This window comes from Arvicola amphibius, chromosome 4, assembly GCF_903992535.2.
Source record: "Arvicola amphibius chromosome 4, mArvAmp1.2, whole genome shotgun sequence".
Classification (NCBI taxonomy): domain Eukaryota; kingdom Metazoa; phylum Chordata; class Mammalia; order Rodentia; family Cricetidae; genus Arvicola; species Arvicola amphibius.
In genome coordinates this window covers 62,892,637-62,920,206 of record NC_052050.1, presented here as the reverse complement: position 1 = coordinate 62,920,206, position 27,570 = coordinate 62,892,637, and the positions used below count along the sequence as shown (strand labels likewise).

General features: G+C 44.1%; 1 protein-coding gene across 4 annotated transcripts in view; it reads right to left on the bottom strand.

Moving 5' to 3' along the window:
- Positions 1–27,570, bottom strand: part of Gemin5 (gem nuclear organelle associated protein 5) — a 47,552-nt gene that overhangs the window by 19,420 nt on the left and 562 nt on the right. For 2 of the 4 annotated variants that reach the window (XM_038328131.1, XM_038328132.1), the window contains exons 2-18: positions 26,996–27,156; positions 25,116–25,297; positions 22,874–23,025; positions 22,555–22,674; positions 18,933–19,065; positions 15,775–15,940; positions 14,674–14,886; positions 13,942–14,027; positions 10,529–10,611; positions 9,537–9,673; positions 7,789–7,862; positions 7,180–7,361; positions 5,643–5,782; positions 4,666–4,837; positions 2,836–3,057; positions 1,198–1,311; positions 674–796 (exon numbers count right to left, since the gene is read on the bottom strand). In XM_038328131.1, the coding sequence (XP_038184059.1) occupies positions 674–796; positions 1,198–1,311; positions 2,836–3,057; positions 4,666–4,837; positions 5,643–5,782; positions 7,180–7,361; positions 7,789–7,862; positions 9,537–9,673; positions 10,529–10,611; positions 13,942–14,027; positions 14,674–14,886; positions 15,775–15,940; positions 18,933–19,065; positions 22,555–22,674; positions 22,874–23,025; positions 25,116–25,297; positions 26,996–27,156 (2,460 nt within the window). The remainder of the gene's footprint in view (positions 1–673; positions 797–1,197; positions 1,312–2,835; positions 3,058–4,665; positions 4,838–5,642; positions 5,783–7,179; positions 7,362–7,788; positions 7,863–9,536; positions 9,674–10,528; positions 10,612–13,941; positions 14,028–14,673; positions 14,887–15,774; positions 15,941–18,932; positions 19,066–22,554; positions 22,675–22,873; positions 23,026–25,115; positions 25,298–26,995; positions 27,157–27,570) is intronic. The other 2 variants (XM_038328133.1, XM_038328134.1) reach the window with 1 other exon arrangement.

Genomic DNA, 27,570 nt, shown 5'->3' with positions numbered 1-27,570 from the left:
ATTATGTTTATGTATGGCTTAATGATAGAGGACTTGCCTAACATGTGCAAGGCCCTGGGTTCCATTCAGAGTACCACCCCACCTGAGAATGTAAAAAAATCCTTAATTTCCAGTATGTTTAGCTACTGTTAGCCAAGGAGACTCTAGATCATCTCAAAATTCCCAAAACAAGTCATACCTATAAAAAGCACAAGAGGAAACAGTGGTGGAGTGAGCAGGGGGACTCACTCTCTTTAAGATTTTTTAAAACTGTGTTATTTTTTTAACACATCAAATTCATAATAAAAACACCAAAATACTGGGCTATGATAAGCAAACAAAACCAATAATCATTTAAAAAATAAAACACCATCAAATACGTTAAAGTAACTGCCACATTACGGAGCATCTCTAGTGAGGATTTTTTTTTTTTAACCTAAAGACACTGGTAGACTGGAAAATAGATGTGTAGGTGCTGGCCAAATGTGGCTCAAAGATGGCTGGCTGGGTAACAGTGACAGATGGGATACTGGGAGCAGTGGTGGCAAGATAGGGACATGGCAGTGGGGCAGGGAGGTCAAAGATAAGGGAAGCTGGGAAAAAAGTCCAGGCAGTAGCAATCTTAGACACCTGCTCATTTACTTAACACACAGCACCATCATCAACTGTGAGTGCAAGGAGCAGCGCTTGGTACCTTTGGCATGTGTTGCAGTTGCTAGTACCAAACAGTCTCGATGGAGTTCCTCTTTGGACCTGTGATCTAAGCTTGTGCTCAGGGGGAGCATGGAGCGAGCCTTCCTTTTTTTGAGTAAGGCTTCTGAAATGAAACAACAGCACATAATTTCAGAACAACAGACCAGACAGAGCGGAAGGAATGCAAATGTGGGCAGTGTGGGTGTGGCCTATAGGAGGGTGGCACAGAACAAGCCACTCCCAGACAGCAGCTTTTATACCTCGCGGGCGGGTGCATAGTCAAAAAACATGCAAAATGCTCTTGCTAACATTCCCAAGTGGTACCAACAACTGTAAGACTTTCAAGTCAAGACTTTCAAGTGTTAAGCAATGTGAGAAAAAAAAAAAAAAAAAAAACAAAAACCAAAAAACAAAACGATCTCCAAGAGCATAATCCGAACATCCCATGCTTACACAAAAGGCTCTCTTGTGGGCACAGAAGGTCTTAGGAATGTCTGGTAAAATGTACTCATGGAAGATACTGACCTGGCTTCTCTTTGGATGGCTCCTTTTTCAGTGAGGTGGCTTTGCTATTAATTGTGACTTTTGACTTTTCAACACCTAAGGAAACAGCAATGCAGGAAACAGCTTCACCAGAAACTACAAGGGAAAAAGAACAGAAAAGGTTTGAAACAAGAACAATATAGAAAGGCGGCAGGCAAGGGAACTCACGCCTGTAACTTCAGCATTCTGGATACTGATGCAGGATCACTATAGGTTGAGGCCAGCCTACGCTACACTGTGAGTCCCAGGACAATCAACTGTGGTTACAGAGTGAGACCCTGTTTCAAAACACACCGTTGAGTCTAGTTGTTGCTATAAGAGCATTAACAGGTGAGTTGGGCTGTGGTGGTGCATGACTTGAATTCCAGCACTCACGAGGCAGAGGTAGGCAAGTCTCTGTGAGTTCAAGGCCACCCTGGTCTACAAGAGCTAGTTTCAGGACAGCTAGGGCTATTACACACTTCCTGTCTTGAAGGAAAAACAAAACAAAACAAAAACCAAACACCAGCATTCCCAGGTTCAGCAATAATTCCAGCCCCTGTGCCCTGGACAAGCAGTGCAGGTGCTCAGGTCTCACCTGCTGCAAGGGAGTCTCTAAGGTTATTATTCAGAACTCTGACATTTGACCTGGAAACCCTGCTTACACAGTTGTTAGGGAACTTAAGCTTCACTGTACAAACAGGAAAAGGCTTCAGTCACAGAAAACAGCAGGTACATGTGACAGTCACAATCCTAAGCGCACAAACTGTTTTCTGACCAACAGAAGCACAGGACACTTTGTGTAGCCCTTATATGATACAAAGGAATTTAAAATCATCACTGCATGTGCTCTGTCGTGTATGTGGAGGTCAGGATAATTCTTTGGAGTCAGGTCTCTTCTTCCATCTTTCCATGGGTTCCAGAATCAAACCTACGACTGTGCAGCAAGCACTTGAGTCACTCAGCCCCAATGAAATGTTTTGTCTTGTTTTAAATACGACTTGCCCTGGTTGTGGTATCTCTTTACAGCAACACAACAGTGATTAAGACACCATCTGGCACAGGGGAAACTTACCATTCCCATATAAGTTGGAATATTTAAAGGTCAGCTATTAAAGGGACACAGATGTGTCCTCCTCTCCATTCATGCCTATGCACACTGCTCTGTTTCACTGTGCCCCATGTCTTACCCTGAACAGCTGAAGCTTCTGTGTACTATTGACTCCTCCCCAATCTACAGCTTTTGTAACACTTCAAAGTGGCATTTAATAGCTCAATAAAAACAACAATAACAACAACAGTAATAATAACCTTTTAAAGATATGGAGAGGTGGCTCAGAGGTTAACAGCATTGTTGCTGTTCTTGCAGAGGACCTGGGTTCAGTTCCCCACACCCATAATTCCAGTTTTAGGGAGTCCAATGCTCTCTTCTGGCCTCCATGGGCACTCTTGTGGTACACAGGCATAGTTGCAGGCAAAACAGTCATACACATGAAACAAAAATCAGTATTAAAAACTGAACGAAACCCCTTTAAACAACACTACCACGTTTGCAAAGTCTCAGTTGACACAGAAGCTACATACTGAGGAAGACCTGCCACATCAATACACCAGTGAGATGGGTGTTTTAGAAGCACCTACCCACTGGAGATGGTGGCAGCTCTGGCTCCTGGGCTTCCTCCTCACCATCCTGGTCTGACACACCATTCTCAACAGGTCCTGAGGACTCCCTCGAACTCCCATCTTCAGTGACAATGGATGACTCTTGCTTTACAGGTAGTTGCAGGGTGGGTTTTTTCTTCTTTTTAAGCTTTGGCTTAGGCTGAGAGAGCCGTTTTTTTTCTAGTTCAATACATTTTTTTCCTACAAAGACCACAATAAAAATAACAGACTAAACTACACACTATGGGCCAGAAACATCCTGGCAAAATCCTCCCAAACCATACACCACTCTTCTGACAGTCTTTACACACCCCCTGCCTTCTCAGCTACACCCCCATCAGCAGTCAGCCCGTGGGAGTCCATTAATTCCACTCATGTCTGCCCACACTCTTAAGGGATGCAAGACTACATTTTTAGCTGGTCGCAGAGACACTGCTCCTCCAGGGTACCTGGGAGGTAGACAGTACATGATTTTTTTTCTGTCCACTGGTTATTTTAATTGTATGATCAGAGGGTGTCCTGACAGTGTCTGTTGTCCATTACCACACTTCTGGACTCCCTAGTTCCACCACCAGATTCCTGACTGGGACTGTCACTGTGCCACTGTGTGGGCACTTGTGACTTCCTTGGTTGGAATGCACTGCTGGACATAACTGGTTCTCAGGAGAGACCTATGTGATCCTGGTACCTGAAAGCACACTTGCTACACACCTGGCACTGACTAGTTTGCAGCATCCAGCACTGTCCTCTTTCTTCCTTAAAGCTTTTATCATTTCCTTACAGTCAATTTATCATTTTTTCACATCTCAACGGCTTTTGACAGATTTAAAGTACCAGAACTCAGCATTCCCAGCACAGACCAGATCCCACCTGCCCTGTAGATAACCTGTCACCAGTCTGAGTTTCAGCTGCTCGAGTTTCACAGAAACAGTACAAACCCTGTGCCTGGCTGCTTCTGCTCAGTGTGATCTGTCAGAAACTCATCAACTTTGCTGCGTTTATCAGCAACCGCTCTTTGTTTCTGTTTATATGCCTATGTACATTTCCTCTGTAAGGATACGCTCATCTGCCCATTAGCACTTGGATTGTGTCCAGTTTCTGACCAAAACAAATATAATTTGAGTATCTTTTACATTAAAATCTGGTCCACCCCTTCTGGTGGCACCCTACATAAAAGGACATGGAAAAGGAAGCCTTTACCTTTTGCCTGGCTGCCCTCACTCTTGTTAGTATTAGCACCTACTCCTTTAGGATTACAGCAGACTGAAGACCAGCAATTCTCCAGGAATCTTTCCACACTCCTGTACCAGATGTGGAACTGGTGGACATCCCGTCTTGTGGACTGGACCGAATAACTACTGGATTTTTGGTCTTTCCATCTGGAGACAACCATTGTTGGACTATCCAGACCATAGCTTGTCAGCCTCTCTAATAAGTTGCATGTGTGTGTGCCATTATATTAGTTCCGTTCCTTTAGAGAATCCTGACTAATCCCCCTACTTGCAGACACCTTGCTGGCCCCTCCTGTCAACAGTCAGTCCCCCATTTTGTTTAGCCAGGGACCCTTCAAGCTGCTCCCTGTACTTTGAAGTGTCTCAGTTCTTTGAACACACCCTTTCTTTCTGGCATAAGATATTGTACGTGCTTTCATTCCCAATGCCCTCCTAGTGAATAATGAGGTTTAACAGCCCTGGGAAGAGCATAGCCACACTTGTTACAATTTCACAGTGATGGATGATGCTGGGTGGGGGTCAGAGCAACAATTACTGAGGCAGAGAAAAAGGATCCCATAATCTCATCCTGACCAACCTTGAGGAGGCCGGGAATGGTCCTGCATGGAGGTCAGCCACCTGTATACACAGAAGTCATCTGCACCTGAGTAGATGCATTCTGGGTCCACTGGGGACCATGCCACACATAGCAGCCGGCCTCGATGTCCTCGGAAATTGAACAGAGGTTCTTCCCGGAGGGCGTCCCATACCTAGAACCAACATTAGTATGATAGAACAAACAATTGATAGTTATATTGTTCTGGATTGTAATTTTGCTCAATTAAAAATAAACTCATGATGGGTCTTAATTTTTACATGATTTGCAAGGTACCTAATGCATTTATGTGACAACTATCTCATGTGGCCCACACCTATAGTTCTAGCATGGATGGTTGAAGCAAAAGGATTAAAGCTTTGAGGACAGGATGGTGAGAAGGCTCAGTGGAAAAGGCCCTTTCTGCCAACTCTGATGACCTGAATTCAATCCCTAGGACCTACATGATGGGAGGAGAGCACCAACTCCCCTCCAACACACACACACACACACACACACACACACACACACACAATGTTAATTAAACAAACGAAATCAAAATATAGAGTTTGAGGACAGCTTGTCTTGTATAGCAAAACCCTGCAGCAAAAGCCCAAACAACAACAAAAAAATTATCTACAATTGGCTAAAATCTTTATGTTGGTTTGGTTGAAAGACACTTTTTGGGCCACTTGGGTTCACCACACAGAGTAATCAGAACTCCCCATATTGACTATAAGTCAAAAGTGATCTGTCAAAGGCTATGCTGAAACTACGTCTTCTAGCTCAGACAGTCCTTCTGCAGACAGGAGGGGAATGAAAACCATCCAAAACAGAGGGAAGAAGGGAAAGTTTACGTTACAATAAGTCATTCCAGGACAGCTATGGCTGTCACACAGAGAAACCCTGCTTAGAAAAACCAACCCCTTATCACCCCTCCCCCCACACCAAGTAAGTCAGGCTCAAGGATGCCACAGTACCTGAGCTGTGCCATCATAGCAAGCAGATACCAGCCTTCCATCATGATGAGGGCTCCACGCCAGACTGGTAACCTTGGCTGTGTGTCCTGAGAGGGTCCGGAAGGGCTCTGTGATGGTTACTGGAGACTCAGGATTGCTCTCTAGAAGGCAAGGAGAAGAAGTCACATCAACAGCCCCAGAAAGGATACAAAGGAAGACAGAACATGGCAAGAGACAAGGAAGGCTTTTTGAGATTTCAATAAGAACATAGTTTAGCTGGGTGGTGATGGTGGCACACCTTTAATCCCAGCACTTGGGAGGCAGAAGCAAGCAAATCTCTGAGTTCAAGGCCAGTTTGGTACACAGAGCGAGTTCCAGGACAGCCAGAACTGTTACACAGAGAAACCCTGTCTTACCCCCGCCTCCAAAAAAAAAAAAAACCCCAAACAAAACAAAAAAGAAAGAAAAGATCGTAAGAGCCACAGAATGGGAGGTCCTGAGTTCAATTCCCAGCAACCACATAGTGGCTCACAACCATCTATCTGGTGCCCTCTTATGCTGTGCAAACAGAACACTGGATACATAATAAATCTTAGAAACAAACAAACAAATAAACAAACAACAAAAAAGAGCTGGAGACCGGGGAATCTGCCATGAGACTGTGTCTCCTTGAAAAGACCATAAAGTTTCACCAGTATGGCTACCCAAACATGAACAAATAGGACACCAACAGACTAATGTAGAAGGGAGAAAGCTTATACGGCCTCAACACTAAACAAAGAACTATAGGCAACTAAGAAATCCCGAGGAAGGGAGAAATGGTCTTCTCTCAGGGAAGAATACATCAACCGGTTATCTAACACCAAACTGTCAGCACTAAAAACATATACCTATAAATAACATTAGACGGACTGGGAATGTTGCATTTATGTTTAGGAACATGCATGTGCAACAACAATTAAAGAAAAAAGAGTACATGAATTTGAAAGAGAGTTGAGGGGTGTACACGGAAGGGTTTGGAGGGAGAAAAGAGAAGGAAATAATATAAGCTCAAAAGTACAGATAAAAATACAATGTAGCTCACTAACAGGGCCTCCAGGCAGGATACCATAGGAGGTATGTAGATAAAGGCCAACACAAGAACACCTCCCTCTGGACCTGTACTTGATGGTATTCTAGGTAGTAACAGATCATCTGAAGCTATTCATGAAAAAATATCAGACAAAACTGCAGAACAGTGACCAAACAACTGTTCTGTGTTTCTAGTCACTATCAATTCCTTTACCTGAAGAAATCCAACATTTTTGGTAATACGGTCTGTTCTACTGGTGACAAATTCCCTCATCTTAAAAAAATCTATTTGTAAAGTCTATAATTTCACCTTCACTTTAAAGGATCTTCCCCTAGGTATAGAATCCCAGATTACAGATGGACATGGAAGTGCACGGTCGCAATCCCAGAGCTTAGAAGGCACAGGCAGGATGGGTTCCAGGTCATCCTTGGCTACAGGGGGCTAGCCTGAAGTCCTGTATCATCCCAGCACAGAGGTTAGTGTTACCTAGAACAGTTCTCAGATTGTGCACGTAGATGACTGCATTGTTGGAGCCAGAAGCTATGAGGCAGCTCAGCTCTGGACGGCTGCCATGTTCATGGTGCCAGACTATGGCATTCACCAGTTTGTGGTGCTGTTGGATGGTGCAGAGTAGTTTCAAGTTGGGAACTTGGAATATTTCTATTGACCTAGAACAAGACACAGCAGGATGAGAATGAAAGCTAATCAAGTTACAAGCCCTCCCCTTCTTCCCTCAGTGCAGGGAAGGTGAGAGAGAAAGCACGGCACACTCTATCCCTGGCAGAGGTCCTTCTCTCACAAGGAACCAGGAACTGGTTCAGGGTGGAGGTGGGGTTGAGAGAATTACAAGCTAATTATGAAAAAGGGCTGTGACTATAGTCACAGTGAGACTCCAATAGCCAACAAAGTGTAGTCAGACACTGTCAATGAGCTGTAAAGATTCAAACAGTCTGTCTTCACAGAGATATAGAATCCAGATGAGCTGAGGATGTCCACAGTGACACAGAACAAAATGGGACTGCCACTAGGCACTGCAGAAAGCCTTGGCCAGCTAGGGAACGCTACAATATTACTTTTTGTAAAGGACACACTCACCCATCTTCATTGCCAAGAGCCATGACCTTGCCATCTCCTTTCCAGCTGATCTCTGTGTGCACAGGCAGTTTATACTAGAAAGTAGAACAAGCCAGGCATGGGTCTAAGAAACTTCTTTCTGCTCTTTATCTTACAATTCAATTACATCATGAGAGAAAAAAAAATTCCTGGGGTTAAAACATGTTCTAATTTTGAAGGGCAGTTTTCTAGACTAACACCACATTCAGCCAAAGAGTTACTGAGAACAAGTCCTCTGACTGCAGCTTCTTAAATGGAACAGAGGCCAGTAAGTACTGTCTGCAGCCTTCCACCTTACAGAATAAAGCTAACCAAAAGACAGTCCCCTTAGCAAAAGGCACATTCCCCAGCATTTCCCCACGAGTATACTGTTTGAAATCAAATCAGCTGTTACACAGGTCCTGTCAGGATCTTGCCTGTTTGCTTCCTTTTCTTAAAAATATTTTATGCGTGTGTGTAGAAATCTGAAGACAGCTCTGGGATCAGAGTCTCTCCTTCCACCTTTATGTAGAACTCAGGTAGTCAGGCTGGACAGCAATCACTTTCACCTGCTGTGTATGTCATTGGTCCCATGACCCTATTTTTCTTACTTGTTTCTTTTGTTTATTACCTGTCCACAGCTTTTTCAAAGTCATTTATGTGAAGAGATTCCAAATTTCTATTTCCTGTACAGAATCCTCATTTGAACTCTAATACAGAAACTCAGCTGTCACTCAGCTAAAACCTTGTGAGGACAGGAATTTTGCTCATTACTGGATGTTAACACACAGACAACATTGGAGAAAATGAAAGAATACAATCGCATATGATTTATGATCATGTTACCTTGTGGTAGGCATACAAAAAATGAGAAGCAGCAATGAAAACTGCTCATTTGCAAGGGTAAGGAAATCTCAATATTTATGATTTGACTTAAGAACTGTAGAAGCCAGGTGTTGTGGAGCACACCTGTCATGCTAGCACCTGGTGGGTAAAGGCAGAAACCAAGCTTGAGGCCAGCCTGAGTTATGTCTCAAAAAAGAAAGATAAAATAGTTGAGTCATACAAATACAATGACACAAAGTCAAGGCAAATGTGGAGGTCTAGGCAAAGGTCCCAAGAGAATGGTTTGTATTGCTGTGCATTTGTGATTCTGCAAGCACAGCCTTGCAACCTCAGCACCTGGGAGGCTGAGGGAGGAGGAGCAGGAAGTCAGCCCGGGCTAATAGGAAGTCACCATGCCACAAGAAAACAGCAGACAAGGCCTGAGCACACCATTGCCAACAGGTGCTTCTAGCTGGAAGGCTAGCCTCAAAAGGATGCACACCTTTCCTCCAGCACTTGAGAAGCAAAGGCAAGGCAGCTAGGTGAGTTCTACAGAGTGAGCTCCAGGACAGTCAGGACTACATATGGTTAACCCTGTCTCAAAAACCAAACCAACCTAACCAACCAACCAAACAAACAACCCCCCCCCCAAAAAAAAACCCAAACAAACCAAACCAAAAGGATGCTTTACTGTGAAGATGAGGAAGATTTTTTTTATCTTACCATTGCAATTAAGTCTCCCATACAGTTCTTTGCTTTACTCAATGATAAATATCTCTAAGGTCTAACAGGCAACCCATAAATTCACCAATAGCTTTATCAACTATCTGAGCATTCTGGATAAGCATGACAGGCCTCTACAGAAGGCCCCAAGTAAGAAGAAAAACCAAAGGAAGCTGAGTGGACTCCAGCCCACTGGAACTTACTCTGATGGAATTGGTGTCCTTCACAAGTTTGTTGATGTTGAAGGCCTCTCCACTGAGCTTCCAGGGGTTATGTTGCAGCACAATGCCTTCCCCTCCACAGCTGTACAAGGTGAGGGAAGGCCTGTCTCCTTCCCCTCCTATGAAGGAAAAACTCCTGAGTTTCTCACTATACCAGGGTAGTTGCTTCCATAGCTACATCATTAGCACAGCACACCACAATTAACAGCCGGCTTTATTTCCCAGCTATGGGTGGGAAAAGATCTAACATGCTGGGGTAAAGCCGTCCTCCTACCAATATGGAAAGCTGTGAGAAGAAGGAAAAATAGTTCACTTCTGAGATACTGTGTTCACTGCAAAGGCTCTTCTGACATTCAGGAGCATTAACACTAAAGATGTAGTCAGAGAAAACGCTATGGTCTCAAATAAAAGCTGACAATGTAGTTTTTCTTCCAGAAATGAGAATCTTACGGCTGTGTGAACACAGAGGTCAGGATTCCCATGGCCAATGCTGTGTCTCGGCACAGCCCTTAGCTGTAAAGCTATCTCCTGTTTGCAACACAGCCTCTACACACAGCTAGTGCTTCTTCAGCACATAGTGAAGAACGTGGAAAAACTTCTGACTCATTTTAAAAGATATTAAGAAAGACATATTAATTTGTGGAAATCAGCAGCAGCCAGGGTGGGAAAGTAAGGAGGGGCAGAGCTACAGGAGTGGAAAGACAGAGACCTTAGCAACCCAAGGCCAGCACCCAGTCTAAGGTTCCTCTGCAGTGGAAGACCCAGCTCAAAGAAAAGAGCAGTACTTCAGAGCTGGGGGTGGCAGGAGTCAAGCTTTTCCTTTAATCTCCAACACCACCAACCTCTGCTGCTCACACAGACTCCTGGAGGCACACACACACACACACACACACACAGATACACAACGGCCTTCAGGCTCTAATTAAAATGGAAGAATACACTCGTGTGTGTTAAGAATGACTCAAGACACTTACCAAGTGACATTGGGGGGACTGGTGGCCCCCAAGCCAACCTGTACACAGTCTTCTTATGATACGTGCTTGAAATCTGTGGAGGTCTATGGGTGGGGAGAACAGATGACTTGAATAGAGGTCCACTAGAAAACAGACCATCTTTCTCTGAAAGGCCCTTCCACACATGTAGTTGTTGGTATTAGAGAAAAGCAATTTAATTTTGCCCCAAATAGTTGGTTATTAAAAAGCAAAACTTAACATGTAATAATATCTACCACTAAAACAAGCACTGAATGCACTGCCCACCCCGCTGGCCAGCTAGAATCATTTTTCTTCTGTCTCTCTAAAGAGCTAATAGCAAAGCAACGCCAAGAATTTAGCATTTCTGTAGCTATGGAGGAGTACAGAGGCTGTGACAACCAGTCACCCAACCTGAGGGATGACAGGCCTCATGTGGATCTGGCTGCCCTGGAACTCAGAGATCCATCTGCCTCCGTCTCCTGAATGCTGGGGTTAGAGGTGTGCACCACCAAGCCAAGCCCAGCCAGCACCACACTCTTAAACTGCAGTAAACCCCGAAAGGAGGCAGATCTCTTAAAGTTTTTTTTTTTTAAAACTCTATCTCAGGGTGTCTTGCTCTTAGGGGCGACAAGGCTTGACTTCTTGGGGAAAAACAGCAGTGTTACGACTTTTAGTGTCAATCATGGTCTAGGCACGGATTCAGAGCTCCAGAACCGTGCTGAAGGAGGCATGTTACTGACTGAAGCATCAGACACACAGCACTGAGAGACTGTACAGATTCTTAAGCTCAAAGCAACAAAATAAAGCATCCTGACATCACACAGTGACACTTCCACCCTAGCTCACAGCTCATCTACTGGTAGATGAGTACTTATGGGATGACTTAGTGTGACTTAAATCAACATAGTTTTGTTTAGTTATACACCCTTTTGAAACAGCATTTAAGCAAAAATGGAGAAATAGTCAAACAGATGTAGGCTCTCCATAAGTTGTTAAAGCATTGCACACAGACTGGCGAATCAACTTGGATGATTTGCATCCATGAGGACTACGGTGGTCTGAATAGTGGTCCAAATAGGTTCTTATGGTTGAATTCTTGGTCCTGTTTGGGATGGTGTAGAATTGATGAAGGTGTCTCACTGGGGATGGGCTTTGAGGTTTCAAAAGCTGAAAAAAGTCAGCTCCATTCCCAGGTTAGTTCTCCCTGCCTCTAGCTTGTGGGTCAAGATGTTAACTCTCAGTTACTGCTCCAGTGCCATGCCTGTCTGTTGTCAAGCTGGTCATGAACTCACACTCTTGACCTGGGAACCCCAAATTAAACTCTTTCTTTTGGTCATGGTGTCTTATCACAGCAGTAGAAAAGATCCCTATCACAGCAAAGAAAGACAGAAAGAGGTAAGGCAGAGGGAGGTAGGACATGCAGACAGGGTAGCTCTGCAGTAGAAATGGATCTCATATCCTTTTCCATAAAGGGACAGTGAGCAGGTCAGGTGCTGCAGCCACATGGGTGCTGTGGTGTGGAAGCAGCCAGCAGGATGCAATCAGTGAGTGCGGATGAGTTCCTACAGAATTTTATTTACACAGACTAAGCCTGTCATCCTGCTTCTCCCTATGCCATGGAACCCTGGCTCCACTCCATTCCCATGGTTAGAAAGGAGTACTCTCAGCCACATGCTGCTCTTGTGATTTGAAATGTGGCCAGTGTAAATGAAGACCTGTATTTCTAAACTCATGTTATTTCAATTACTTTCAGTATCAATAGCCATGTGTGGCAAGGGGCTGCTGAACTGAATAAGGTCTAACCTGTAGTCAGCTGTGTCCAATATACAGTCTGAGCCAAAAACACAAATCCCAAATGTAACCTAGAACTTACTAGAAGTCATGTCAGAAAAGACCAAAGAGGTCAGACATGATATGATGATCCCTATGAGTTTCAGGTCAGGTCAGCCTCTGATACAGAGAGATGCTGTGTCAAAAAGGAAAAGAAAGACACACACACACACACACAGAGAGAGAGAGAGAGAGAGAGAGAGAGAGAGAGAGAGAGAGAGAGAGAGAGAGAGAGAGAGAGAGAGAGAGAGAAAGGAACAAGTGATATTGACTTAGTATGAGTCAAATAAATCACTAAAGTAAATACATTATATAAGGTGATGGATGCCTATAATTCTAGAACATCAAAGGTGGAGACACCTATGAGGCCAAGGCCAGCCAGGAATAGTTTAAGGAATGCACCAATTCTATGGAAAGAAGCGGGTATTCCAGGGAAAAGCACAGCTAACCCATAACCAAACATGACACAGGAACCCAAATGGAAATCACCTCAGAAAACAGAAAACCTTTCACCTAGGAAATAAGTCTATGTCCAGATGTCAGTGTATTACAAAAGTCTGAAACTTTCTCAGTCATAACAGGACTTTACAAATACACACAATAGCACCTTCACATTGTATTTGCTTTCATTTTGAGAAAAGTGTCGTCTTATATAGACCAGGCTGGCCTCCAACTGAAGAGATCCACCTGCCTTAGCCTCCCAAGTGCTGGGATTAAAAGTGCCCAGTCTCATCGTCACACTCTCCAAGCTTTGTTCTGTATTTTTCGGTGCTAGGCAAATGCTCTACCAAGTCAACCATATCCCTATCCCCACGACAAGACACAGAGAACCACAGAGCAAACAGAAAAGGCACACGTGTGTCTCTCCACTAGTCTTTCAGCTTTGTGTCTGGCAACTTTCATACAAAAAGTCACAGGTTTATCTTGGTGGTTTTTTCTTTTTTAAATTATTTAATGTTTTTTTTTTTTTTTTTTTTTGGTGTTTTGTTTGCATATATGTCTCTGTGTAAGGCTGTCAGACCAGACCGCTGGAACTGGAGTTATAAACAGTTGTGAGCTGACATATGGGTGCTGGGAATTGAACTCAGGTCCTCTGGAAGAGCAGCCAATCCTCTTAACTGTTGAGCCATCTCTCCAGCCCATCTTTGTGTTTCCTAAAGAGAAGTCAGGCTACACTGTCATCCCCTGGAAAACTAATCTTTTCTTCTCATTCTTTTTTGAGACAGGCCTTTTTGTGTGTATCAGGCTGACCTATAACCCTTCATTTTTATGCCTTTACCTCTCAAATGCTGAAATCAATGATGTGTACCTGCATTTCTCAGTTTATAAGTCTCAGATACTAAACTCAGGACTTAGCACATGCCAGTCAAGGTCTCCACCACTAAGTTACAGTCTTAGCCCCTCAAAAAAAAAAAAAAAAAAAGTTTTTAAAGAAAATTCTGAGTTCTGAACCTCAGTACCAGAGCCAAAAGATTTTATTCTAAAACAACTTTATTGTGTTTATGGACTCCAAGTTAATGCTTACATCACAGATGTTCTGGTCACTAAGTTGAGGGAGAGTGAGGGAGAGTCACTATACTTACTTGTTGGAACAGGTATCATACAATCCTACTTTTCCATCATCAGTTCCGAACGCCAGGCAGCCCTCCTTGTTTGGGTGCCAGCAGAGCTACAAGAGAAGTTCCCAGATGAGAGATGAGTACACAGAAAGGAATCCGTATGCAGTCCTGGCTGTTTCATGGGAAACTTTTTTGTTCTTCATTTCATTCTCATTATTTAATAAGAAAAAAAGGATTAAAACAAGATTAAAGAGCCAGGCAGTGGTGGCGCACACCTTTAATTCCAGCACTTGGGAGGCAGAGGCAGGTGGATCTCTGTGAGTTCGAGGCCAGCCTGATCTGAAGAGTGAGTTCCAGGACAGGCTCCAAAGCTACAGAGAAACCAAGATTAAGGGCCATTAATGGCTCAGCAGGTAAAAGTGCTTGCCTTCAAGCTTTACCACCTGAGTTCAATCTCCCAAGACTCATATGAAGAACTGACCCCCAACACACAAACAATTAAATGTAATAAGAAAAAAACAGAAACAAAGCTAAAATCATTGCATCCTCATCAGTCAACACAACCTAGGGCCAACCCCACACACCTCAAATATTTAAGCGATTTCACAGCACTCTGTGAACTGATGGAAGAATCTAGAACATTCAGAGCTTACACAGTTGAGAAGTTCATGCTCCATCACAGATACCGTAAACATCCTTTGATTTCCAGCAGTGTCTAAAAAGAATCTGAAAAAAATCTCCAAGAAGCTCCCTTACCGCCGTAACCTTGGACTTGACTCCTTGCCAGAAGCTTTTCACTTCATAGTTGTTCTTTATGGAGAGTGTATTCCACACCCGGATCATGCCGTCCCCAACACCGATGGCCAAGCAGCCCACATCCACAGGAGAAAAGGCCAGGCTGTAGGCAAACCCTCCAAGAGAAGGCAGTGTCCAGCAGCACTCCAGAGTGGCCATGTCCCAACATTTTACCTAAAATAAAGATTCAAAAAAAGCAAAGAAATGAGGGTTAAGAATTAAATATTTCAAATGTGATTGAATCTAATTCTTCCAGAGGGAACTGGGAGAAGCTTCTCTTATGAGGAAACAAATCTGCAATTGATTACAGAGCTCAAATCCATCTAGGAGCACATCCATTCCTAGACATGCTCAGTGAGTTCAACACCCTGCAGCACAGGCTCGCCATCCCTGCAGGTCACAGCACCGCTAACTACTGCTCTCACAACTCTGGCAGTGTGCATGGCCTCCTCAAAGAATATCAATCAAGAGCTGCTGCCTGACACAAGCCCCACATTTCATGTCCAGGCAGTGCAAGAGAAAAATGATGCCTAAATTAAGGCTAGGGCCGCAGGGCAGCTAGTTAGTTGGTAGAGCACCTGCTCACCATGAAGCTGCAGCTCTAGTCCCCAATATAACCAGGTGTGGTTACAGCACTTGGAAGGTGGAGGCAAAAAGAACAGAAGTTCAAGATAATTCAGTTAGACCAGGCTAGAAACCTGTCTCCAAAGTGTCTCTAGTTGGGTGGTGTTGGTGCACACCTTTAATCCCAGCACTTGGGAGGCAGAGGCAGGAGGATCTCTGTGAGTTTGAGGCCAGCCTGGTCTACAGAGTGAGTTCCAGGATAGCTAGAGCTGTTACACAGAGAAACCCTGCCTCGAAAAACAAACAAACAAACAAACAAACAAAAACCCACCGAAAACAAACAAAAAATCCCCCAAAAAAGTCTCTAGCCGCTTTTCACAGCTTGTGCTGTTGGCCATATCCAGTGCACCTGATGGCAGCAGCTCTGAACTGGAGTGCAGAGATGTGTATGGGGACAGACACCTCCCGGCCCCAACCCTGCCACACACCACTTCTTACATCTCTGTCCATGGACGTGGACAGCAGCAGCTGCTTGCCATCTTCAGTCTTCAGGGGACACAAATTGAAGATAATTCTGGAGTGATTCTGCCCTTCTGCTGAGGTGCTGAAGAGCGTGTACTTCCGTCTCCACGACTGGGTGAGGTCCCACAGCAGCAGCTCGCCTCTAACAGGGCAAGAGCGTACCTCTCAGCAGCTATTCAGACAGTCTAGACCCTCAGCCTTAGGAGATGTGGGTAAAGGCTCCCTTGGTCATTTGCACGATAGAAGAGCAAGACTAAGTCCTCTTCTCAGCTCAAGAGGCTTCCTAACAGGAAACAGAATGCACACTGCTCTCCCGAGGAGAATGGGGTCTGCCATGGGGAAAACTCTTCCACAAGTGGACTCATCAGGTTCTGACAGCGCTTAAAACTAGCGTTAAACTGTCAGTCCCAACTGCTGCTGCTGCAGGCCCTCCCTTGGTGGTCACACTTTCTGCTTTACAAATTCACTGTGTGCCCAAACAGAACTGATTTTTTACCAGGTGACAGTGGTGACAGCAGCACAAGCCTTTAATCTCAGCACTCAGTAGTCAGAGGAGGCTCTCTGTGAGTTCCAAGTATATAGAGCAAGTTCCAAGACAGCCATAGCTACACAGAACTCACCCCCGAAAAGCAAAAGCAACAAAACAAAAAACAGAAACTGTTTTTTGAGTTAGGTATGGTGGCGTGCACTTTTCTAAATTCAGTTGAGAAGGCTGAGGCAGGAAGAAGTTCAAGGACAGCTCTATTTGTGAGAACCTTCAAAAATTAAAAAAGGACCAGGACTGGTGGTACACACCCTTGATGCTAGCACTTGGGAGGCAGCGGCAGGTGAACTTCTGTGAGTATGAGACCATCCTGATCTATACAAAGTTCCAGGCTAGCCACAACTACATAGTGACACCCTTCCCCAACCAAAAATATCAACAACAAAAAATAAACAAGGGGCTAGTGATATGGCTCAATGGTAAAGCACTGGCCTCCAAGTCTGACCTGAGTCCTATCTCTGGAATCCATATGCTGGAGAGAGAGAACCAATTCCCGAAAGTTGTCCTCTTCTCAACTCCACACACAAGCCATGGCAAACGTGCAAACACACACACAATAAACAAATACATCTCTGAAATATTTTAAAGCAAAGCAGTGAAACTGCAACACGCAGTCCTATCTTTACTCATCTACAGGAAGGAAAAGGAAGTGCAGCTGGAAGGTAGCAGAGGGAAGGATTCCTGTATGCTTTTACTCTTCAAACTTCAACTTTTTAAAAAGTTTTTCTGAGGGGCTAGGGAGATGGCTCAGTGGTTAAGAGCACTGGCTACTCTTCTAGAGGACCTCGGTTCAATTCCCAGCATGCACATGGCAAACAGTTCACAATGGTCTGACTCTAGTTTTAGGGGACCTGGCACCCTCACAAAGATATACATGCAATGAAGGCAAAATACCAATGCACATAAAAATGAATAAATCTTTTTTAATTTTTTTTTTTTGAGAGTCTTGCTATGTATCCCAGGCTAGCCTGAAGATCATTCCGCCTCAGCCTCTGGAGGGCTGGTTGTTTTAGGCAGGGCCTGGCAATGTCCATGTACTACTGTACTACCTTTGAAAGGCATTTATCTTCACATTTAGCTTTAATTTATAAAAATCAACTAAAACTTGAAAAGTTCAAGATTTATCATTTTTGAGGTGGTACATGACAGGAGGTAGTGTGGCTGATATTCTGGGCAATTTGCATGTGCTTTTCTGTTGCCTTATTTAAAAGCAAGGAACTAGCTAGTGAAATTCTCTCAGCGCCTTTGGCAACCAGGGGCAATTTGGCACTGTGAAATACATATTTAGTCTCTGCTCTTGTTGGCATGTATCTCTGAAGCAGTATCTTTTGCACATTAAGCTGGTACCTGCAGCCTCTAGGTAGCTTCAAGATGTTAGCTGGTGGTCACTCAGCAGATCCAGGCAGGATAGGAGAGTGACTTGCAGTCCCAGCCCAACCTTAAGGAAGGGGAGGGATCAAGATAAGCTGGTCATAGATGGCTTCATCAATTACATGTATTTAATGATGAGTCCATAAAACCCAAAGAAGGACTGGAGATGCTTTCTCTTTGCCACATGCTGCCCTGAGCATCTCATCTCAACTGTACCTCTTTGAATATCTGTATAAATAGGTGAGTTTTATGAGTGGCTCATGTCAATAAACTGAACCAGGGAACTCTCCATAAACCCTGGTTTACAGAGCAAGCTCAAGTCAAACCACTTAGGGTTTTCAATTAGCATGTACATGTGGGTGGGGGAGTAGAGAGATGACTTAGCCTGCAAAGACACCCCGAGGAGCCATGATTCCCATCTATTATTTCATTTATTATGTTAAGATGGCTGGGCAAGATGAGGAGGCACTTAAGAAGCTGAGGCAGGAGGATCCTAAGTTCTAGGCTAATCTGTGCCATACATCTGATGGAGGATTTATTGGCTAATAAACAAACTGCCTTGGCTTTTTGATAGGGCAAGATTTAGATAGGTGGAGTAGACAGAACAGGAAAAAGGAAGTGAGGTAGATGGCTCAGACAATTGCCCCACCTCTCCTCTCTGGGACAGTCCCCATGAAGCCAGCCACCAGGACAGACATGCCGAATCTTTCCTGGTAAAACACCACTCGTGGTGTTACACAGATTATCAGATATGGGTTAAAGAAAGAGATGTGAGAATTAGCTAGTAGGAGGCTGAAACTAATGGGTCAGGCAGTGTTTAAATGAATACAGTTTGCGTGTTGTTATTTCGGGCATAAGCTAGCCGGCAGCTGGGAGCGGGACAGCAGGAACACAGCCCGCTGCACTCCTCGCTACATACATCAGACTCTGAATTTTAAAAAAATTACAATGATAACATAAACCTTGGTTATTTCTCCATTTTCTTTCTCCCCCCCCTCCCAAGACAGGGTCTCTCTGTGTAGCCCTGGCTGTTCTGGAACTCACTCTGTAGATCAGGCTGGCCTCCAACTTGAGATCCACCTGCCTCTGCCTCCCAAGTGCTGTAATTAAGAGCATGTGCCACCTATTTCTTCATTTTCTAAATATACAATAAGCCTGGAAATTTCCAAATTTAAACAGGAAAATAGTATTTATTAGAAAGCATGACCCTAAGACTTACCCAAAACAACTGGATACCAGCTGTGTTGGCTGGTTGTTGGGCCAATGAAGTGTCAACCAAAGACGCTCTTTAACTGCTGGGTCCACACCCCCTCCTCTCCTCTTCAGAAAGGGCAATTTCAAAATCATTATCCCTGTAGATTAGAAGAAAGTCAGTGAGCTCTCAAAACAGTTAAGGAATAACCTGAACCTTCCAGAAAGCCTCAATTCTATGGTCTCAAGTTGTCTGGTTAAGTTACAGGAAAACCTTGGGAGCTAGAATGATGACTCAGTAAAGTATTCATCATGTGAGCATGAAGACTCCAGCACCCATTGAAAGGAAGTCTGCTGCAGTTGGGGTAAAGACACAGGCAGAGCCCTGGAGCTTGCTGGCCAGCTGCTAGTCTAGCCTCATCACTGAGCTGCAGGTTCAAAGAGATCCTGTCTCAAAAAACAAGTCTGAGAGAAACAACACCACAAACATGAAGAACTGAGGAAGATACCTAACAACACCAGCATACACGTGTGCACACACAAAGAACACCTCCTTTTATTATGGGAACACTACTAAGATAGAGGTTAACTCCAATCTAGCCATTTAGGCCAAACAGGCTTTTATAGGCTCTCCTATAAAAACTTAAGTTTGGCCGGGCGGTGGTGGCGCACGCCTTTAATCCCAGCACTCGGGAGGCAGAGGCAGGCGGATCTCTGTGAGTTCGAGGCCAGCCTGGTCTACAAGAGCTAGTTCCAGGACAGGCTCCAAAGCTACAGAGAAACCCTGTCTCGAAATACCAAAAAAAAAAAAAAAAAAATAAAAAAAAAAATAAAAACTTAAGTTTGAAAACTTAAGAGTACTTTGTGCAGGGAGGTGGTGATCCATGCCTTTAATCCCAGCACTCAGGAGGCAGAGGCTGTTGGATCTCTGAGTTCAATGCCACCCTGGTCTATAGAGCGAGTTCCAGGGCAGGCAAGGCTACACAGAAAAGCCCTGTCTCGAAAAATCAAAAAGTATCTTTGGAATAGGCAGGGGAGATAACCCAGTTCATAAAGTGATTGCCTTGCAAGGATTAAAATTCGAATTTGAATCCTAGAACCCATATAAAAAACCAAGCATGCCAGGTGGTGGTACACGTCTTTAATCCCAGCACTCGAGAGGCAGATCCCTATGATTTTGAGGTCAGGTTGGTCTACAAGGCAAGTTCCAGGATAGGTTTCAAAGCTACACAGAAAAACCCTGTCTCGAAAAACTGGGAGAAAAAAAAAAAAAACCCAAAAAACGTAAAACAAAACAAAACCAGACATGATAGCTAGCATATGGCTCCAAGTGCTGCTAGGGAGGCAGAAGAAGGGTTCCCTGCCCAACCATCCAGTCTAGCTGACTTGTCAAGTCCAAGTCAGTGAGAAATTGTGTCTTTAAATGGCACCTGAGTAATAACACCAAAGGTTACCCTTTGCCTGTAGATGCATGTATATACATGTGAACACTAGTATTCTTTCTAAAAATATTTATTTATTATGTATACAATATTTTGTCTACATGTATTCCTGCAGGCCAGAAGAGGGCACCAGACCTCATTACAGATGGTTGTGAGCCACCATGTGGTTGCTGGGAATTGAACTCAGGACCTTTGGAAGAGCAGGCAATGCTCTTAACTGCTGAGCCATCTCTCCAGCCCCAACATGAGTATTCTTATGTGGAAAAATGAGTCCTTAATTAGAACGAGAACCTACCTGAAATTGTCAACAATTGCAGGACAGTGGGATTTTCCTAGATCAGTGGTTCTCAACCTTCCTAATGCTGAGACTCTTTAATACAGTTCCACACATTGTGGTGACCCAAACAAAATTATTTTCATTGCTATTTCAAAACTAATTTTGCTGCTACTATGAATCATAATGTAAATATCTGATACGTCATCCTTGTGAAAGGGTTATGTGACCCTCAAAGGGGTTTCAACCCACAGTCCTAGTTAGCTATAACTGTAATGGGCAAATCTGGCAGTTGACACATTGTGTCAGGGAAATCTCCACCGGTACTGACCTGGAGGGCTGTGCTGTTCACCATAACCACAAGCACAACATTAAAAACACACATTCCAGGGTCTGAGTTCAGATATCTAACTCAGGAGACTCCAAGTGGGGTCTGGAAAACTGAACTTTTCCAGTATTCTCCAGCAGGTCAGCTGTTCAAGGGGAATCCAAGGCCACTGTGCACAGCATCATGTTTAGGGATTCTCAGACAGATGTCCTGGGAGGTCCAACTGTGGGTGTATGTTTAGGTTAATTTGAACGAAGTGGTGATCCTTGCAAGACAGCTCAGTGGTCAGAGAGTTGGTCACATACATCAGACCTGAGTCTGATCCCTAGAACCCACATAAAGGTATGAGCCAACTCTAGAGCTACCTCTCACTCTCACATGCACACACTGTCTATCCAACAGCAAGAAAAGAAGTCTGAAGACAATGTGAACATAGCAAGCTTGTTCAAGTGCACAGTGTGCATGTTGGGTCTGTATCACCTGCTTTGTATTTGTCTCTAGTAGCTACAATTCGGGTTTTTTCCATTCTTAAGAGTCAAGGAAAGTCCATTATCCCTGTTCTTAAAGATCTTGTTCTCAGGGGGATCTCTGTGAGTCTCAGGACACCTTGGTCTACATAGTAAGCTCAAGGACAACCTTGCTTTGCAAGATAGGCACAGCTCCTTCAGCAAAGCAGGGGTCCTTGCCTTCTGGAAGGCACCAGAAAACAGGCACAAGTAGCTAATTCTACTGTAGCAGTACAGGCTTTGCCACCAAAGACACACTGAGACAGAATATAGGAAACTTGGGAAGAGAGTCTCAGTGAGCTATTGTCTAGATTAGTTTGGCCTCTGAGCATGTCTGTGGGGGACCATCTTGACTGCCAACAGATACAGGAGGGCACAGCCCACTATGGGATATATTCTTGCATAGGTGGTCCCAGCCTGTACAAGAAAGCCAAGCATAAGCCAGGGAATGAATGAGGCACCATGTGGTGTTTCTCCACTGGATGGTTTCTCCTTCAACTCCTGCCTTGACTTCCCTCAATGACAGACTGCAACCTATAAGGTGAAATAAAACCTTTCCTTCCTTAAGTTACTTTTGGTTTGTTTTATCAGAGCAACAGAAAGGAAACTAGAACAGCCTACAAATGGGTGGCCCCACCCTTGGTTTAGGTAGAGAAAGCTGAGCAGTAGATGTGCATGCACCAGCCCCAACTGTGGGTGTAACCAGCAGCTTCAAGTTCATTCTGGCTTCTCTAAAACAATGGACTGTAGGGGGCTGGAGAAAAATGGCTCACAGTTAGGAAGACCTGTTGCTCTTCTAGAAATACCAGGTTCAGTTTCCAGCACCCACATGGGGAGCAAGAACAGTTAGTTTATAACTACAGTTCCTAGAGTATCCAGTGCCCTCTTCTGGCTTCCATGAGCACATACATAGTATATAAACATATGTGTATGCAAAATACTCATACACATAAAAGCCAAGCAATCTTAAAAAAAAAAAAAAAATGATGGACCAAAACCTGAGTTAAACCGATTACACTCTTACTCCCTCCACGTTGGTTTGTTGCGGCTATTTTAGCAACAGAAATGAAAGTAGTACAAACACTAGGAATCAACCTTACCCCGCCCTCGGGAACAGCTCCAGATTCGAATGGTCTGATCCTTGCTTCCCGTGGCTAAGTAGCAGCCTTTTGTGATGGGGGTTTCTGCTACAAGTTTCCCATTGGGAACGTCAGGCTCTTCTAGGAAAGAGATGGCAATTTTATTTTTAATTCACAATGAACAAGCACTTGTGATTAAAAAAAGTTAATTCCCAAAACTCAGCTCTCCCTTTCCTAGTCTGATCTGTGAGGCTCAAGTTTTACGTATAATTCAGAAGTAGCAATTCTATACTTAGTCCTTTAGGTCTAAGGAGAACAAAGCCTCCTTCGATTGTCTTACCTGAGTTTTCCTCTTGGTTTACGGGTAAGCAGTCTTCACCAGACAGAGGACACCAGGCTATGGAGTGGATCTCATCATCATGACCTCGAAGCCTGTGAATGACTTCTCCCTTCTTACTGATGTCAATGATAACCACTATACCATCCTTGTAGCTGAAAAATAAGTTAGAAATATTGCAGGGCCTGCAGATTCACACTGCTAAGCCTCTCCCCTTTCTGAGTTCTAACCCAGGCAGTACAACTTTCCCTTTTCTTCTTTTCTGTCAGATACCAACTCAAATCCTATGTATGCTTGACCGGAGACTCTAAATTCTACTCTTTTTTCTGAAGACTCCCTTCCCGCCATGCTCCATCCCCTTTTACGTCTGTTTGTAAACCTCTCGGACTGAGATGAACTCAAAAGACATGACTTTCTCCCATTCTCCACCCCACCTCCCATACCCACTGGATTTATAGCTTGTCTTTGTATTGTTCCTGCTGTGAGAGGGGAAACAAATTAGTTAGAAATGTTAATAAAAAATAAAGACAGTTGGCTAATAAACTTTCTTCCCCTTTCTTTGAGACTGGCCATAAACCCACTACGTGACAAGGGTGAGCATAAACTTTTGATTTTCCTGCACCTACCTCCTAGGTGCTGAGATCACAGGCACGAGTCAATGTATTTGCTTAACACAGTCCTGGGGACTGAACCCAGGACTGTGTACGTGCTAGACAAGCACTTTACCACAAGTGATATTACTTTAATAGCCACGAGTGATACTACTTTCCAACTACAAACCTAACAAGAACCGCTACACTGTGTGGTGGTTTAAATAGAAATGGCCTGCACAGACTCATGTGTTTGAATGCTTGATCCATAGTGAATGGCACTATTAGGAGCTGTGGCCTTGTTGGAGGAAGTGTGTCACTGGGGTGGGCTTTGAGGTCTCAGATGCTCAAGCCACAACCCATGTGGCATCTTTTCCTGTTGCCTCCAGATCAAGGTGTAATACTCTCAGCTCCTTCTCCAGCACCATGCCTGCCTACACACTACCATGCTTCCCGCCATGAGGTGAATGGACTAAACCTCTGAACTGTAAGCCAGTCCCAATTACATGTTTTCTATGAATTGTGTGGTCATGGTGTTTCTTCACACCAACAGAAACCCTAAGACACACTGTATCCAAGAGCTGTATTTGTCCTAAGTGTCAATCTATGAATTCAGAAGAAACTGAGAACTTCTAGTAGCTTTTTAAAAAGTGAATTATTTTGGACATATAAAAAGTATCTACTTGGGGCTGGAGAGATAGCTAGCTAAGAGCACTGGCTGCTCTTCCAAAGGATCTAAAGTTCCAGCATCTACAAGATGGGATCAGAACCATCTGTCACTCATCCCAGAAGATCTGGTGCCCTCTTCTGGTTACTTAGGGCACTGCAAGCACATGGTGTACAAACATGCAGGTAAAATATCCATACACATTAAAAACAAACAAGCAAGCAAACAAAAACCAACTACCAAACCTTAAACCATCAGTTCCCAACTTGTGGACCATGACCCTTTATGACCTTTCACAGGGTCAGCTAAAGCCATCAGAAAATATAGATATTTACACTATGATTCATAACAGTAGCAAAATTTAGTCATGAAATAGCAACAAAAATAATTTTATGGCTGAGGGTCACCACAACATGAGGAGTCACAGTATTAGGAAGGTTGAGAACCACTGCCTTAAAGTACTATGCAGCTTAAGGGGGAAAAAACCACCACCAAACCAGTTTATATCACCTCCTACCAAATTTCTGCTTTGCTTTCTGACTTGCGACCTAGCATCCCTAGCCTTTCTTATAAATATTCCCAAGTAAGACACAATTTTATTTTGTACATCCCAAAGCTTCACAAATGTCCTGTTTGTGAGGTACATGTTAGGACGCATGGATCCCTAGTTCAGTATGTAGTGCCAGACACAAAGCAGAGTCATCTGACCCTCTGGAGTTAATGCCACATCCAAGGACAGTATAAGTGAGCCGAGACAAAGGACACACTACTAACATTGGAGGGTGACGGGAAAAATCAGATGCAAAGAGAGAAGAAAACATATTATTATGGTAAGGGGGGAGTGGAGAAAAGTATGGCTCGAGAGATCACATGGCACCAGGGTTGCAGGCTTCCTCTGAGGACTGAGGCATACAAGGCAAGGAGAATGAAAAGCAGGACCATAAATCACACCAAATCATCTACAGATAGCATGGTACTTGGTACTCACCCAATGGCTACGAAGTCTTCATGATGAGGTGAACAAGTGAGACAGAAAATGGTCCTGGGCTCCGGGAAGAAGTGCTGGCTGTCATTTCTGTTAAGCCAGTAACAGAAAACAACTCCTTTTTCATCCCCAGAGACTATTAAGTCCTTAACCGTTGGAGACCAATGCAGGGCTGATATTGTGTGCTTCAAACAAAGCAGAACCAGGTAAGTCTCATCTGTCAGTGTCATACTGTAAGCCAGCCCAATGTAAGGCATATTATAGGCGCTTAAGAAATGTCTATAGCTACCTGTATAGTAATATGTTCAATCTAAAGTGAGAACTTTTTGTGTTTTTGAGACACAGTCTCACTCTGGAGTCCAGAGGATGGCCCGGAATTCAGAGCAATCCTCCCGCCTCAGTCTCCTGAGTACAGGATTGCAGCCATGCACCACCATGGGCTTTCTGGACACACACACTTTCATTTATGTGTGATTGTGCAAGTTCATGCCATTTGTATGCGGGGGCTGGAGTAGGGCGCTGAGTTGTCAGATACCGCACGTGGGTGATGGGAACCCAACTTGGGTCCTTTGGGAGAGCGGGAAGCACTCTTACCTGCTGAACCTTCTCTCAAGCCCCAAAGGTTTTGGTTTTTTTTTTTTTTTTAAATTTCTTATTTTTTTTTTTTTTTTGCGTTGTGGAGAGCATGTGCCACAGCTGAGCGCGTGACAGTCAGAAGACTACTCATGGAGCCAGTACTCTCTGACTTTTATGTGGTTCAAAGAGATTAAACTTCTCAGAGAGCTGGAGAGATGGCTCAGTGGCAAAGAGCATCCAGATGCGGCCAACAACCTTCAGTCACTTCGGTTTTCACCTCTCTCATCAACACAGACACCAGGCACACAGGCAAACACTTATACACATACAACATAAAGTTAAACATAATATCAAAACTCAGGTCGTCAGGCTTTCATGACAAGCACTTTGACCTCAAAAGCCATTTTATCTGCCCAGGTGTTTATTTTATATAAACCTATTGGTCTGGAGGGATGGCTCAGCCATTAGAGGCTAGGCTCACAACCAAAATATATAAACCTATCAACTCTGTTAGACTTTGTAGATCTTGCTATCTGTCACTGCTCCTCACCTCTGTTATATCATGAAAGCAGTCACAGATAAGAATTAGTAACGCCAGGCAGTAGTGATGCACGCCTTTAATCCCAGCACTCGGGAGGCAGAGGCAGGTGGATCTCTGTGAGTTCGTGGCCAGCCTGGTCTACAAGAGCTAGTTCCAGGACAGCTAGGGCTGTTACATATAAAAAGAAAAACCAAAAAAAGAAAAAGAAAATTAGTGACTAGGGGCTAGAGAGATGGCTCAGTGGTTAAGGATGCTCTTCCAGAGGTACTAGTTTGACTTCCAGAACACACATGGTAGCTCACAACTGTCTATAATGGGATCTGAATGCCCTCTTCTGGTGTGCAGACATATATACACAGAAAAACTACCAGTATACATAAAAAAGACTTAGTGACCACATGGAGCCACACTTTAGTATTACTTTCAGTAATAGGTAGCATAGTTCACTTGTGGTCTGTCTGCACCACCCCCACCTCTGTCTCTCTCTCAGACAGGAGCTCCTGCAGACCAGGCTGGCCTTGGAATCCAGTTCCCAAGTGCTACAATTATAGACGTGCAACACCATGCCCGTTTATACAGTTCTAGGGCTCGAACCCAGGACGTTAGATCCCCTACCTCAAACTGCTTTCTAAAAAACAAAATGCATCTTAAAAGCAAGGCTTTGGAATCCCTTCCAACACATCTAACAAATGAACACCGATTATTAACATTCCTTCCCATGGAGGAGGCATATTAAAACACTCTGCGGACTCGGGATGAACCTTACCTGATGAAGTGAGTGCTCTGTCACCACTGCCTTGGTCTCTACATCCCAGATTTTCACAGTCCCATCATCGGAGCTGGTGGCACAGAGGTTGTACTGTCCAGGGTGATGAGAAAAAGTGAAGCCGGATACTCTTTCAGTGTGTCCCACCAACTCTCCTACAACTGCAAGTGAAACCAGACTTGTTTAACTAAACCACTATCCAGACAACTCGCATGCAGCTGGATGAACAAGGAATGACCAGGAGTCACAGTAACACAAGTGGAACAAAACCCTTCACAGACTCAGGTGCCAGAAGCCCGGGACTTCACACCGATTCGTTTTCTTTGAACCTCAGTATTCTCATCTACGAAGCAATCTTCACATCCTCTGCTGGGCCAAGGCTTAACTTAGGCCACTGGTGAACGTTAAAGCCATTTTTACCTAATCTTGCCATAGGTCATAAAGAATAGAATAAGCTGGTATTTCATAACGAAAAGGCATAATCAAACCCTGGTTTTTGTTTGCTTCATTTTCTTTTGTGTCAAGTTCTTGCTATGGCGCTCTGGCTGGCTCGGAATTCACTCATGTAGCCTAGG